This window comes from Barbus barbus, assembly GCF_936440315.1.
Source record: "Barbus barbus genome assembly, chromosome: 38".
NCBI classification, from domain to species: Eukaryota; Metazoa; Chordata; class Actinopteri; order Cypriniformes; family Cyprinidae; genus Barbus; species Barbus barbus.
In genome coordinates, this window is record NC_136716.1 from 12,063,266 (window position 1) to 12,076,589 (window position 13,324).

The 13,324-nt window shown below is 34.5% G+C and overlaps 2 protein-coding genes across 4 annotated transcripts; one reads left to right on the forward strand and one right to left on the reverse strand.

Annotated features, from left to right (window-relative positions):
- Positions 1–654: 654 nt before the first annotated feature.
- Positions 655–7,384, forward strand: LOC306857738 (thyrotroph embryonic factor-like; the record flags this gene model as incomplete). Of its 3 annotated transcripts, none has more annotated exons than XM_079397861.1 (5): positions 655–904; positions 2,982–3,350; positions 3,871–4,079; positions 5,255–5,466; positions 5,600–7,384. In XM_079397861.1, the coding sequence occupies exons 1-5, from the start codon at positions 829–831 to the stop codon at positions 5,619–5,621; spliced, it is 888 nt and encodes a 295-aa protein (XP_079253987.1). In that variant the 5' UTR covers positions 655–828. The 3 variants fall into 3 exon arrangements, with proteins under 3 accessions (XP_079253987.1, XP_079253985.1, XP_079253986.1); XM_079397859.1 differs by lacking the exon at positions 655–904 and adding an exon at positions 2,204–2,563; XM_079397860.1 differs by lacking the exons at positions 655–904; positions 5,600–7,384 and adding an exon at positions 2,204–2,563 and having other exon boundaries at positions 5,255–5,470.
- Positions 7,385–8,317: 933 nt separating this feature from the next.
- Positions 8,318–11,648, reverse strand: LOC306857765 (PHD finger-like domain-containing protein 5A). The gene is made up of 4 exons (XM_079397898.1): positions 11,523–11,648; positions 10,982–11,005; positions 8,741–8,907; positions 8,318–8,510 (listed from the first exon to the last, which is right to left on the reverse strand). The coding sequence occupies exons 1-4, from the start codon at positions 11,572–11,574 to the stop codon at positions 8,421–8,423; spliced, it is 333 nt and encodes a 110-aa protein (XP_079254024.1). The 5' UTR covers positions 11,575–11,648; the 3' UTR covers positions 8,318–8,420.
- Positions 11,649–13,324: the final 1,676 nt, after the last annotated feature.

Consider the following 13,324-nt stretch of genomic DNA (forward strand, 5'->3'; position numbering starts at 1 on the left):
ATTCTTGTCCAATCAAATGCTCTCTAGAATGAGAAGTTCCCTTCCCCAAAACCTGTCTAACAAGTAAACTTGAAGAATGCGATTCATAAATGGTCAGTACCTGAATACAAGTACGGTTGTGGCTAGAAGGGATACATATGGATCTACTGGGCATGCGCACATCAATACAGCGTCATTTTTGTCACACTGTACAATAATGACTATTTTTGCATTATTGTAAGGGGTAGGTTTAGGGTTGAGGTAGGTGTAGACGTTAATAAAACAGTCAAATAATCGGGTGAAAACGGGGGTAACAGACTAGTTTGTCTGCGCAGTGGGGTAGCGGCTTAAAGATTTTTAATTTTCATTACAATTTAATTAGCTTATTCCGAAATCTTAAACATAAATTAAATTAATGCATTGCCCCTTTACAGAGGTGGCTAGTTAGTATAATTTTGACTGGAGAGTACATGACACTGTTAACGCAACTGAATGTTTGCCCTCACTTTCGTAACAGGTTTTAGACTTAGATAACTTGTCTTCATTCTGATTGGCTCACAGAGCGAACACATACAGCTAGAATGACCAATAAAGTACCGCGCCTCATTGACTATTAAACAGCAGACACATTGAAACGATATCCGTTGGTCAAAATGTTCAGCCCTATGGAAATAAGGGGATTTGAGGTGGGTCAAGTTAAGTAACTTGGTTAGGACAGACCTTGTGACCTCAATAAAAACTTTCAGGCTTGTCAGTGTTGTACCAGCTTATTCTTGACGAAGTGTAAGGTCTGATTAAGCGTCTCCTGCATCCAGCTTTTTCCAAGTTGTTGACTCATACTGTTTTGAGATGTCTTCAGAAATACCGGAAATATTCAAATCCTTGCTTGAGTATCCCTTCTCTGTCCCTTCGATTGATGACAACGGTAAGAATTTTCACTAATGGCTCATTACATGTAAATCGGAGCACTCCAGTTCACCTGAATTCACTATACAGTGTGCAGCTGACACAGCTTGTATGCTGTAGGATTGTACTCGTGACATACGAGTAGATCAAGTGGTGCATACGTTAAAATTGAGACTGTTTCTAGTTTTATTGCACAAATAAGCAATGCATTATTTTACATAATGTGCACTTTTTCTTTTCATGACTCTGAGTGTCAACATTAGTTGAGTGTGCATTGAGAAGTAGTTTACTAACACAAAGTTTTGGATTCGGTGGCTAGATAATCGGTATTTGCAATTAAACTATTAATAATATGGGTACATTTGCATTAACCTAATTTTTCCTCCTAAGTGGTGTCTGTTCTTTTGTATGCATTTATTAAATTCCAATTTAATTATGCTTTTTACAGTGTCATTACATTAACAGCATGCGGATTGTCTTTATTCAAAGTTTTTTTTTGTAGATTGCATTTATTGTTGCACCAAGTAATTGGCTAAATCTGATGCAAAAGAAGGTTTTTTTTTATTTATTTCAGAGAATAAAGTAAGTTATGAAGTTATGAAAGAATAAAACGTATTAAGTAGAACATGAAAATTGGGACAGATATTTAAAATGTCATGACACAGATCCTCTTAGATGTTAAAGGTATGCAACTGTAACTGAAATATGCAAATAATAGCCTACACAAAAAATGATTTGTTTATTTGTAATGTCATCTTGGCTAAATAATTTAAAAAATAAACCATGAAATATTACCGAATAACATAAATTGCATTTCTCCTGTCGTAAACTCAAGGGCAAGATATCTGCAACCTCATTCTGCACGTGAAACACGAGATATTTTGCTGCTTCGTGATTGGTCTGTATGCAGACTGTGCGTGCCATGACTGCACGTGCGAGGCCATGCGCCAGTGCATATGATACGATACACATACTGTTCCCCCGCGAGGTATTCCCTGACACTGTGTTATTAAAGCAGACAAAGTTAAGGTTTAATTAAAGGTGGCCTTTAATGTCAGTCGTAAGACGTTTTTATTTGGAATAAATGAGTAAACGTCTAAAAGGCATATGGTTTTAAAGTTTTATATGGTATGTATGCCCCACATTTCAAACCCAACTGTGTCAGTGTGTATATGTATATATAGGTCTCGTGACATGTTTTTCCAACACATTTGTGAAAATATATGTAACTGTCTTGACCGACCAATGAGGAGTCGACGATCCGTCCCACGTGCACGCGTCGCGCCTATTTAATTATTCATTAGAGGAGAGCGCAACCGACCTATCAGCATCCAAAACCAGGATTTTTTTCTACAATGGGGCGTTGTTTATTTCTATGTTAAAACGCTCTTCTGTAACCGACTGGAAAATCGGGTCAAACACAAAAGTAGAGTCTGAATAGAAAGGTGTAAACCGGCAAGTTGATTATTTTAGTTTGAGTACATAAGGCATTGAATATATTAACATCTATTTCAGGTTGTTTTTAAAGTCACGCTATTCTTACGCGCGGTCAAAATGGACGTGGACCTTGTTTCCGTCGCGATAGACGCAGGCTCTGATGCTCCTTCTCCTGCCTTTCCAGTCGTTTTAAAGAAAATCATGGAAATCCCGCCACCGAATCTTCTCGAAGGGGATGACGGTAAGTGTGCCTCTGCACCAGTCGGTGCTTGTGGCTGCGCAGAGGCTCGCTGTACTGCTCAATTACTGTCGAGTGCATCCTGTAGGTTAATATAACAACAGACCAGGAAGCGTTTCTCGTTATTTAAATACAGAACATGTTTATTCGTGTCTTTTATAACATGGTTAGTGGAACCTAATTTCTCAACGGTTGCATTCTCTAAAAAATGGATGGAGCTTCGTGCCATTTCTGTGCTTCAGTGGAACCGATTGACAAAAACAATGTTATTTTAGCCCCCTGTTTAATGTATATGCACATTGTACACCCCTAGCTCCGCCCTTTTTCAGCGCTCATTTTATCTACTATTTCTCTGATGTAAATTACATGTAGATTCTAGGACGTGGGATAAAAAAAAAAGTATATATCTTTTTAATTACAGAAAATGATAAAGATAAACTCTTTGAGGATGCTGACACTGGAGGGGTCGGTGAAATGGGCCCATCTGCTGCCTTAACACCTGCCATCTGGGAAAAGACCATTCCCTATGATGGCGAGACCTTCCACCTGGAATACATGGATCTGGAGGAGTTTCTCATGGAGAATGGGATTTCTGCTGAAGGGGATGAGGGCCTGCCAAAGAGTCTTGCAAAAGAAAACGTACAGCTGACAACTGAAGGACCATCCACAACCTCTACAAGCAAGACAGCCCCAGCAATCTCTCTTATGTCAGTCATGGAACTGGATCAGTGTGAGGAGGAAGTGGTCACAATCGCAGCATCCAGCTCTAGCTCAACAGACATTAATTCAGGTCAGCATAGAAAACAGAACATAGTGTACTTTCTGTCACAACACACTTAATCATGAAGATCTGACTTAAAGCTCCACAACAATTAAGTGATATTTAAACTAGTGCTGTTAAACGATTAAACATGATTAATCACATCCAAAATAAGTTTGTGTTAATATGTGTACTGTTTACATTTATTATGTATGTATAAAGATACATACAGCATATGTTTTGAAAATATTAACGTATATATTTACATACATATAAATTATATCATATTTAAACATTTACTATATAAACGTAACATAATATATACATGCATGTGTGTGTATTTATATAAACATAATACATATACACAGAACACACATATGGATTATGTAAACAAAAACTTTTATTTTGGATGTGATTAATCGTGAATTAATCGTTTGATAGCACTACTTTAAACATATTCAGTTGGAATAGCAAAAACGTCTGAAACTAATGAAACAGCACTAGAATTTGATTTAATTTCATTACTGGAATTGACTAATTCACGTTTCAGATGAGGAGCGTGCGACGCCAGAACCTATTAATCCAGATGATATCGAGGTAGAGGTCCCCTATGAGCCGGATCCCACAGACCTTGTGCTGTCCAGCATACCCGGAGGTGAACTGTTCAACCCTCGCAAACATCGCTTCTCCGAGGAGGAGCTGAAGCCTCAGCCTATGATCAAGAAAGCAAAGAAAGTGCTTGTGCCTGAGGAACAGAAGGTAAACACAGTCGAACCTTCCTCGGGGTAATTATAATGAACTAAAACCATGAGAAAAAAACTGTTACTTGAAAGAAAATAAACTTTTACTAAAATATCTTTAAACTTATTTTATTTCAGCTATTTGCTAAGGCATTATATTTTCTTAAATAACTCGATACACTAAAATAAACAAAAACTGAAATAAAAATTAATAAATACTATAAAGACTTATATTATATTATATATTGATAAAAATAAAAAAAACTCACAAAAATGACAAACTAATTAAAATTAAATTAAAAAAATTTAATATTCATATAAACTATATTAATATCTCACTGATACTAAAATAAAACTGACTTAAATATTACTTTCATATTGCGTGAGTATATATACTATATAGTTTACCTAAAAATGTTCATCTTCGGAACACAAATTAAGATATTTTTGATGAATTCTGAGAGCTCTCTTACCTTGCATTGGCAGCAGTGTAACTGCCATTAAGGCCCAGAAAGATCGTAAGGACATCGTTAAAATAGTCCATGTGACATCAGTGGTTCAACTGTAAAGTTAGCCGGCATTCAGACGTAGAACCTGGATGCGCTGTGCCTTGTTTATAAGCAGAGGAATGCACACGCATGTGTCGTGGTACTCTCATGAACTGATACGGAAGAGAACAAATTGTTGAATAAAGTCATTATTTTTGTCTTCTTTGTGCACAAAAAGTATTCTCGTAAAATTAAGGTTGAACCACTAATACTCACATCGTGGACTGTTTTAACAATGTCCTTACTACCTTTCTGGGCCTTGAACGTGGCTGTCTATGCAGGTTTAGAATTTTTTTTCTCAGATTTCATCAAAAATATCTTAATTTGTGTTCCAAAGATGAAGGATGGTCTAACTGGTTTGGAACGACATGCGGGTGAGTATTTAATGACAGAATTTTCATTTTTGGTGAACTATCCCTTTAACTGATCAACAAAGGCAAGCAAGTATTTGTGCCTGAAGTCCAAAACTTAATTATACAGTTACACCCTAAACATAAAGACATGAGATGCTTTGAACACGTGAACATGTTATGAAAAAAGATATTAACAGCTGTATTTTATAACAACACAGGGCCATTTTCAAAATAGAGAAAAAAAAAAAAATTTGTTCCCCAACATTTGATTTTATGTCCACTCTCTATTTCAGGATGACAAATACTGGCACCGGAGGAAGAAGAACAACATTGCAGCCAAACGTTCACGAGATGCCAGGCGTCTAAAAGAGAATCAGATCACAGTACGAGCAGCCTTTCTGGAGCGAGAGAACTCTGCTTTGAGACAGGAAGTGGTAGAGTTGCGCAAGGACTTTGGGCGCTGCAAGAACGTTGTGGCACGCTATGAAGCCAAATACGGATCGCTGTAAGGGACAAACATGCACACATATAAACACTTAATCAAAACAGCCCCACTCAGAGTTAAAACACAGCAACTCTTATAGGTCAAGTACTGTAAATAATGTGGTGATTAACAACCTTTTCTCTTCTTTTTCAAGTGCACCGGCTGAAGACCTCTAAACAATTATTGATTTATTTGCAATTATGAAAGGCAATAAATTAATAATGGTGTGAAATGAAGAGGAGAAAACAGGAGATAAATGAATATTTGATTCAAACTGTAGAGCTAAGTAATATTCATGCTCTTTAAAAACTGTCAACGACTATAATCAACATATCCCCTTCATTTAATCTTACTTCAGTTCAAAAGCACACCCATGTGTATCCCGATAGAGCTTTTTAAGTGTTTTGTTTATAATGCACCAGGGTAAAAGAGGTCGTCTCTCACTTGTTTTTGTTTTATGACAAGTTTGATAATATCAAAGTAGTTTTAGGAAATAATGTGCATTGGAAATCAGTGGTCTTTATTCATAAAGAATGACTTCAATGTACTTTCTTATATATCTTCAGTATGTTTATCTTTGACTTCTCTGAAAAATTACATTAATTCTAAGAATTCCTTTGGCAAATTTGGTACAGGGTACCAAGTGGTGCATTTTGCCTGCAAAAGTAGAAATAAAATGCCATTATTGAAATATGGAGAGAATGTATCACATTAAAAATGTCATTACAGATAACTGTTAAGATGGAAACAAAACTGTAAGCAGGAATTGTTAATTTATCGTGTTGTGCTGCAAAATACGTAGATGTTTTGTTTTACTGTAAGCAAGTGCTAGAATTCAGTAGAAACTGTACTGAAATTATGTGCTGTATATCCGCAAAACCTAAAAAATATTTAGACCTAATTTCGATTTTCAGTAGATCTTCTAAGCGCATACCTTGTTTACTTCATAATGGAGGTCAGTTTGTGTACAGAAATAACACTGTACATGTGACGGATCTTCTATCTGCTTCAAACGTAGAAAAACAAATGAAGTGCTGTTGTACTTTTTTCATATGTATATTTTTTCAGAAAACGTCAAATATTTTACAAAAATGGCTTTGCAGTGTGAACCACACCATTTCTAGCTCAGAGTCGATATGAATCCGTAAGTGTCTTCAGCAGAGCGCCTGTTTATAAAGGGCGCCTATTGTGTTACATATCAGAAACCAAACTCAAACCTCTCGAAAGGGCATCAGCCCACTGCTTCGTTGCCACGTTTCTGCAATTTAAGTACATATTTTGTGCAACGTATCTGTCATTTTGAAACATATATCATCAAAGACAGAAGATAAAGGGTCAAGTTTCACAAATAGTCAATATCGTGTTCTTGGTTCATTGTTGTGAAGTGGAAGTTAAGCTGAAGTTTATTACAAAGTTTAATTTAGCAATAATCACATGTGTCCTTTTTCAGGTGTTTTGTGGAAAGGGAATCTGATATGTAATGTAATCTTGACCAAAGCGAACTTAGATTGGACGCTCAAAAACATGTTTTCTTTAGCTACAGAACGACTTCACTTAAATCAGGTGCTTAAACTTTGCATATTTGTGGTCTGTAGGCACTTTTCAAAAGTGCACCTATGGTTTGTCATGTCTCCTTGAGCTTCCTTTTAAGACAAGACAATAAAATGGAATAGCGTTTGATGGCTGTTCTGAAAGGAGTAGTTACCGTTTCTGACAAGAAGCATTTCTTCTGCTGAACTAGAATAAAACTCGGTTGCATATGAGATGCCAACTTTTTCACAGCAACAAATCTTTGTTTGAATGTTGTTCTAATTGTTATTGTTCTTTTGGGTGGAATTCTTTGCAAGTCATGTGGACCTTTTTTGACTTTTCCTTGTAAATGTTGTCTCAGCTCTTTGTTGTTGGATGTTTCTTGTACATATTAAAGAAATCAAAAACATGTCTTGCCTACATGTCACTTATAAGAATCTAGCAGTGTATTTGATCAGAAAATGCTTTGATGCCTCAGAGAATTATGACTAACTGAATCTCAAATTTCAGATGAGGAACGTTGTATAACACAGACAGATGCCAAAAAAAAAAAAAAGTTGCATAACACAAAGAGGGTGGGGCTAAAGAAGGCAGTGTGATATGCAGATATAGCGAGCTGAACAAACTCCAGTCTGAAAAAGAATGCTGCCATTTGTGGTGGTTTTCACTCTATGACGGTTTTCTTCAGAAGCGATCACATTTTAATCAAGATAACCTAACATTTATCGAATTATAACTTCCAAAAGGTTTTGACCAGCATATGGTTAGCAAGCCTATACAATCTCAAATCACATATCGCAAATTCCTTTACCTAAATGGGCCACGGCACACATTTAAATGCAAATGCAAGGTAAAAATAAGTTTTATTCAATATATACACATGTTGGAGCTGGTTTATGCTGATAGATAACTGATCCATATTGGATTTTGACAAATACAATAATGTGTTTAAAGAAAGGCAATAAGAAGATTGTGGTTGTACTAGTAAAATCTATATTTGGAATGTCTTTCCTTCCTGTGACGTGGTGCCTGAGAGAAGCCACAAGAGTTACGTCGAATTAAATACTGCACATAGTTTGTGTAGCCAAAACACCCAACACCCAGAACGATTTGAAGCATAATGCTGGAAACTTAATTATAAATAAGCTCAGGTGTCTCATCTTTAAATTTCAATAATACTTCCAGATGCTAAGTCCAAAAGTTGAAAGAGATTAAACATCCTTCTTGCAAGCATCTAATCAGGAAAAATGTAAAGGCTGTCAAAAACCAGGTAAATTCTAGAAGTCTAAAGATTATACGCATGCAGAATTATAAGTTTCAAAACAACCAGGACAGAATAATCGACATCACAACATTAAAAATTTTTATTGTAATAACATGTCTGATAACAAAATGGAAAACTCTTGCATGGAAAAAACTACTGTGGCAAAGATCCCTCTGTTTCTTCACCTCTTCTTGAAGCCATATTTTTTTCTCTCATAGAAAAGATCAGTCTTCGAGCTGCCGAGGTTCACAATCTTGGGGCAGCCATCCCTCTGAATCAAACAGAGAAACAGACAGTTCTTCAGAAACTTAAAGTAATAGAAAGCATGCGTGTAAAAACACAATTACACTTGACATTTTATTCAACATGGGATTAAACAGCAACCCAAGTAATGAAAAAGGAAAATATGGTTACACATCACTAATATTGGGCAACATGGGCTTAGCATCAGTCAGTCAAACGATCGTTAAGCAAAGCCAAATGTAGAGCAGATTTACTCACGTCTTTCTCCTGGATGGTGCACTCTTTGCAGTAGTAGGCATCAGATACTCCAGGACCTCCACAAATGACACAGCGCCCTTGGTAAGACCCATAGTTGCATTCATCACAAATACGAACTAATGTACAAGGCCTGACATAAGAGTCACAGATAACGCATTTGCCATCACCTTAAAAACAAAAGAAACAGACATTTGTTGAGCTAAAGAGCGTGTAGCAACTCAATGTAGTAAATGCACATAATGTCATAAGTATTACATTATTATTGTAATAAAATGTTCATAATGTAATAATTCTCAAAACGTAATAAAATCTTCATAATGTAATATTTTTTTATTGTTTTTAAATAATTTTTTATTTTAATAATTTTTCACATAATAGGCTATTGTGTGAGAAACTTTAATTATCTTTCAATATAATACATTTGACCACAAAGCATAATAATAGTTTTAATGTAAAATAAGTTATTACATTAAAAGAAAATTAGGCTTATTAGGCTACATTGTGAACTTTTATGAAGAAATATTAATTTAACCCATGCTCCATGCTGCCGTTGCCGATAACACAATCTACTACATTAGACTGTGGAAACTATTATTTGTTTTTTTCCCCCAAAATTTGTTCAGAAAAATGAACCTGCCTTCAATGCTTTAATTTTGATCAAACAATTAAAATATATTTATATGTAACCACTGTCGTTGTCATCATACCACGGACATTACCTGAGAAGTTAAAGTAAATATGTCAGCAAACTGCGCTCTTTCAAGGGAGTACATTTAATGCATGGCCAAAGTAAGAGCATAATCCACTGGAAGTGTTTAAAACATGCAAAGTAGGATTGCCAACTGCTCCCATATTTAAGTAACATTACATATCAAATTATACGGAAAGCATCGTGTCATGCCCAGTTTAGGGAGCTAAACTTAAAGAAAAAGGGAACTAAAAAAAAATTTAAATTAAATAAATAAACAAGAGCACCCTTAGTTAAAACTGTAATAATAACATATTTGGCAAACTCTTCTGTGCATATTTGCATTTGCGCTCTGGAGAGCATCAGATGTTTCTATTTCCAGCGTTTGCAGCGTTGAGCAGTGTAGCCGATGAACTGAGATGAATGACAGGCTCAGTGTATCCGAAATTATAAAAGGAGTACTCTTTGCACGCATTCTACGCTACCAATAATGCATCCAGAATTTTAATTAAAGGGGTTTTTCCCCCATGATGCCAAAAGGAACAATGTCCCCTCACTAAAGTTTAGCTATAGTTTAGTTATTCTATATAAATGCTAAAACGATTCTCAGACACCAACATATTTGCTTAGTCTTTTCATGTACAAATTAATTCTAAAAATAAATATATATTTCTTTTTAGAAGTAATTTGTACATGAAAATACTAAGCAAAGCAAATATGTTCACGTCTGAGATGAATTTTTACATTTATCTCTTTATCTTACATATATATATATATATATATATATATATATATATATATATATATATATATATATATATATATATATATATATATATATATATATATATATATATATATATATATATATACATATATATATATATATATATATATATATATATATATATATAATACACATAGGCCAAGTAACAGCACAAATATTTTGACTGTCCCTTATACTGGGCTGCTTATACTTTATTTCCCCACCAATATCAAAATCAAGCCTATGCCCTTGCTTCACATAACACAAAAATAAACTTGTCTTTGGCTTATTCTTCACTTTAATAGTATTACTGTAGCTGTTTATTATAATTATATTTAACAAGTCTTCTTATTATACCTACACCGATTATACTCATTTATAATTCATGTTCATATTTTTAGGTGTTTCTTCTGCTTTCTCTGATGTGTTCTACACAACTTCACAAAGAAGAACCATTCTTATCGAGCATATAATTGTGGCATGTATCACTTAACAGCCTTGAAGCTTATAGTAGTTCTTTTTTTATATCATGGTTAACAATAAATTTAGTTATGGAAAAATATGGAATTTTTTTTGCTAATGTTGGAGACTATTTATTTAGTATGCACATAGAAGAGTGATTGATTTTCCTTTAACCAAACATCTGTAAAACAAATAAATGTATTGAATATTTTGGTGGTGGTGGTGGGGGGTGGGGGGGGGGGGGGGGGGGTTCACTGAAAACATGAGATGTCTTGGTAATAACAAAAAATGGCCAAGCTTCAAACCAATAAAGTCAAAAACTTACATTTTTCACATAGTCTTCCAATGGCTGCAACGAAAGGAAAGATCAAATTAGACTCAACGCATCAAACTGAAACATTGCAAATGAGCAAAACAGCAAAAGGTAAAAAAAAAAAAAAAAGAAAAAAAAAAGTGATGCAGATAGCATATTTTTTTTAGCGATGGATGCTATTTACACTAAGTGCAAATAGCTATAGATTCTATTTCATTCATTCATTCATTTACACTTAATTTATCTGCTATTTATACTACTTATTGCAAATAGTGGCAATTATCTGGACCTCGCTATTGTAGTACATTATAAAACAGTACGCAATAATAAATGTAAACTATAGTTTATAGTAATTTTTGGATTAGGGTTAGTCCAAGGAGTAATCTCCTCCAATTTTATTTTTTATTTTACTATTCACTCATTTTAGCGCTAAGTTAGCAAACATCCTCACAGCATTGTTAGCTACAAATGTGTTCGCTAAACAAATATATTAAATTGGTATTACATTTGAGTATTAAACTGCACATTTTGATCTAATAAACAGAAACCTTACCAACTCCAGCCTGTTTCCTGCAAAAAATCAAATCTGGGTGATGTTTGGCCATTATGAACGAACTCACGCACGCTAGCCAGACACTAGCGGCGATGCGGCGATGACCTCCGGACTTTCTTCTTCTGATGATTTGGATCGAAGGCTCCGCGACGTCTTATTGCCACCTACTGGACGCAATAAAACATGATCATAATGACAAGATGTCATGCATTACATTTTTTGGGAAGAGTAGACTTTTTTTTAAAGGCAATTATGGATGTTAGTCCAAATGGGTACTTCTAAAGATATCAGACACGTGTTTCAAAGCGAAAACTTATCTAAACAAAGTATACAACAAAGTAAATGTTGAAGAGCTGATAAAAAAAAAAAAAAAATGTAAAAACTGTAACTTGAATGCAATGTAAGTCTGCTAAATGCATAAATGTAAATGTAAATTAAAATGAACTAAGATTAATAAATGCTTTAAGAAGTATTTTCATTATGAGTTAATGCACTGAAAAAAAAAAAGATTCATAGAATTTACTTATTTTTTTAAGTACCAGTAAGTGTTTGCAATCAATTTATTTTAGCTACATTGAAATAAACAAATTTAGTTGACTAATTTTCAACATTTTAAATTTTTTTTAGCTACAATCAATTGTTTGCAACCACTTACCTTACCTTTTTTAAGGTCCTAAAAACAAGACATGAACACCAAAGAGGGAACACCTTTTATTGTATAAAGTCTGATAACAAAGTGGAAAACCCTTGCAAAAATAGAAAAAAAAAGAAATCCCTCTGTTTGTTCACCTCTTCTTGAAGCCATATTTTTTTCTCTCATAGAAAAGGTCAGTCTTCGAGCTGCCGAGGTTCACGGTCTTGGGGCACCCATCCCTCTGTGTAAAACAATGAAACAGATAGTTCTTCAGAAACTTAATAAAAACCATGCATGTAAACACATCATAATTACATTTGATATTTTATTCATATGAGATTAAACAGCAATACAAGGACTGAAAAATATCCTTGATACTGGGCAATATAGACGTAGCACCAGTCAAATCAATCAAATGTAGAGCAGATTTACTCACGTCTTTCTCCTGGATGGTGCACTCTTTGCAGTAGTAGGCATCAGATACTCCAGGACCTCCACAGGTCACACAGCGCCCTTGGTAAGACCCATAGTTGCATTCATCACAAATACGAACTAATGTACAAGGCCTGACATAAGAGTCGCAAATAACACATCTGCCATCACCTTAAAAACAAAAGAAACAGACATTTAACAAATCCCAAGTTAATATCTGGTAATTTCCACTAGTTTGAGCTTTTCAGTTGAAGTTTTAGTTTGCACATGTTGTGACTTGTTAATGACGTAGGTGGCACAAGTCCTCTGAGTAAGGCCACTGACAAGGCAAAGTACTTGCTTTGTTCCTCTTTTGTAAGTCACTTTGGATAAATGTGTCTGCTCAATGAACAAATGTAATGTAAATGAGTTAAAGAGCACAACATTGTAGCAGTAACATCCTGATCACACAGAACTATGATATAATGATATATTAATCAATTAACAGCCTTGGAGTTCTGTCTTAAAATGTTTATGTTACCATTAACAATCAATTTTCTCTGTAGAAGTAAAAAATATATAGAATTTGCATATATTATGCACATAAGAGAGCGATTAATTTCCCTTTAAATCAAACATCTGTAAAGTGAACAAATATGAAAATTGATTGAATATTAAAAAAGAAGTTACTAAACAAATGAGAATTGTTTGAAATAAATTAAATAAAGTTAAAGCATCAAAATAGCACAATAATTTT

What these genes read in the sequence shown, in the direction of transcription:
- LOC306857765 (XM_079397898.1), bottom strand. Translation starts at nt 11,574, where the DNA reads ATGGCCAAACATCACCCAGATTTGATTTTTTGCAGGAAACAGGCTGGA. An exon ending in CAGGAAACAGGCTGGAGTTG is followed by an intron (nt 11,006 to 11,522) that starts GTAAGGTTTCTG and finishes CTTTCGTTGCAG; the next exon opens with CCATTGGAAGACTATGTGAA. An exon ending in GCACCATCCAGGAGAAAGAC is followed by an intron (nt 8,511 to 8,740) that starts GTGAGTAAATCT and finishes TGTTTGATTCAG; the next exon opens with AGGGATGGCTGCCCCAAGAT.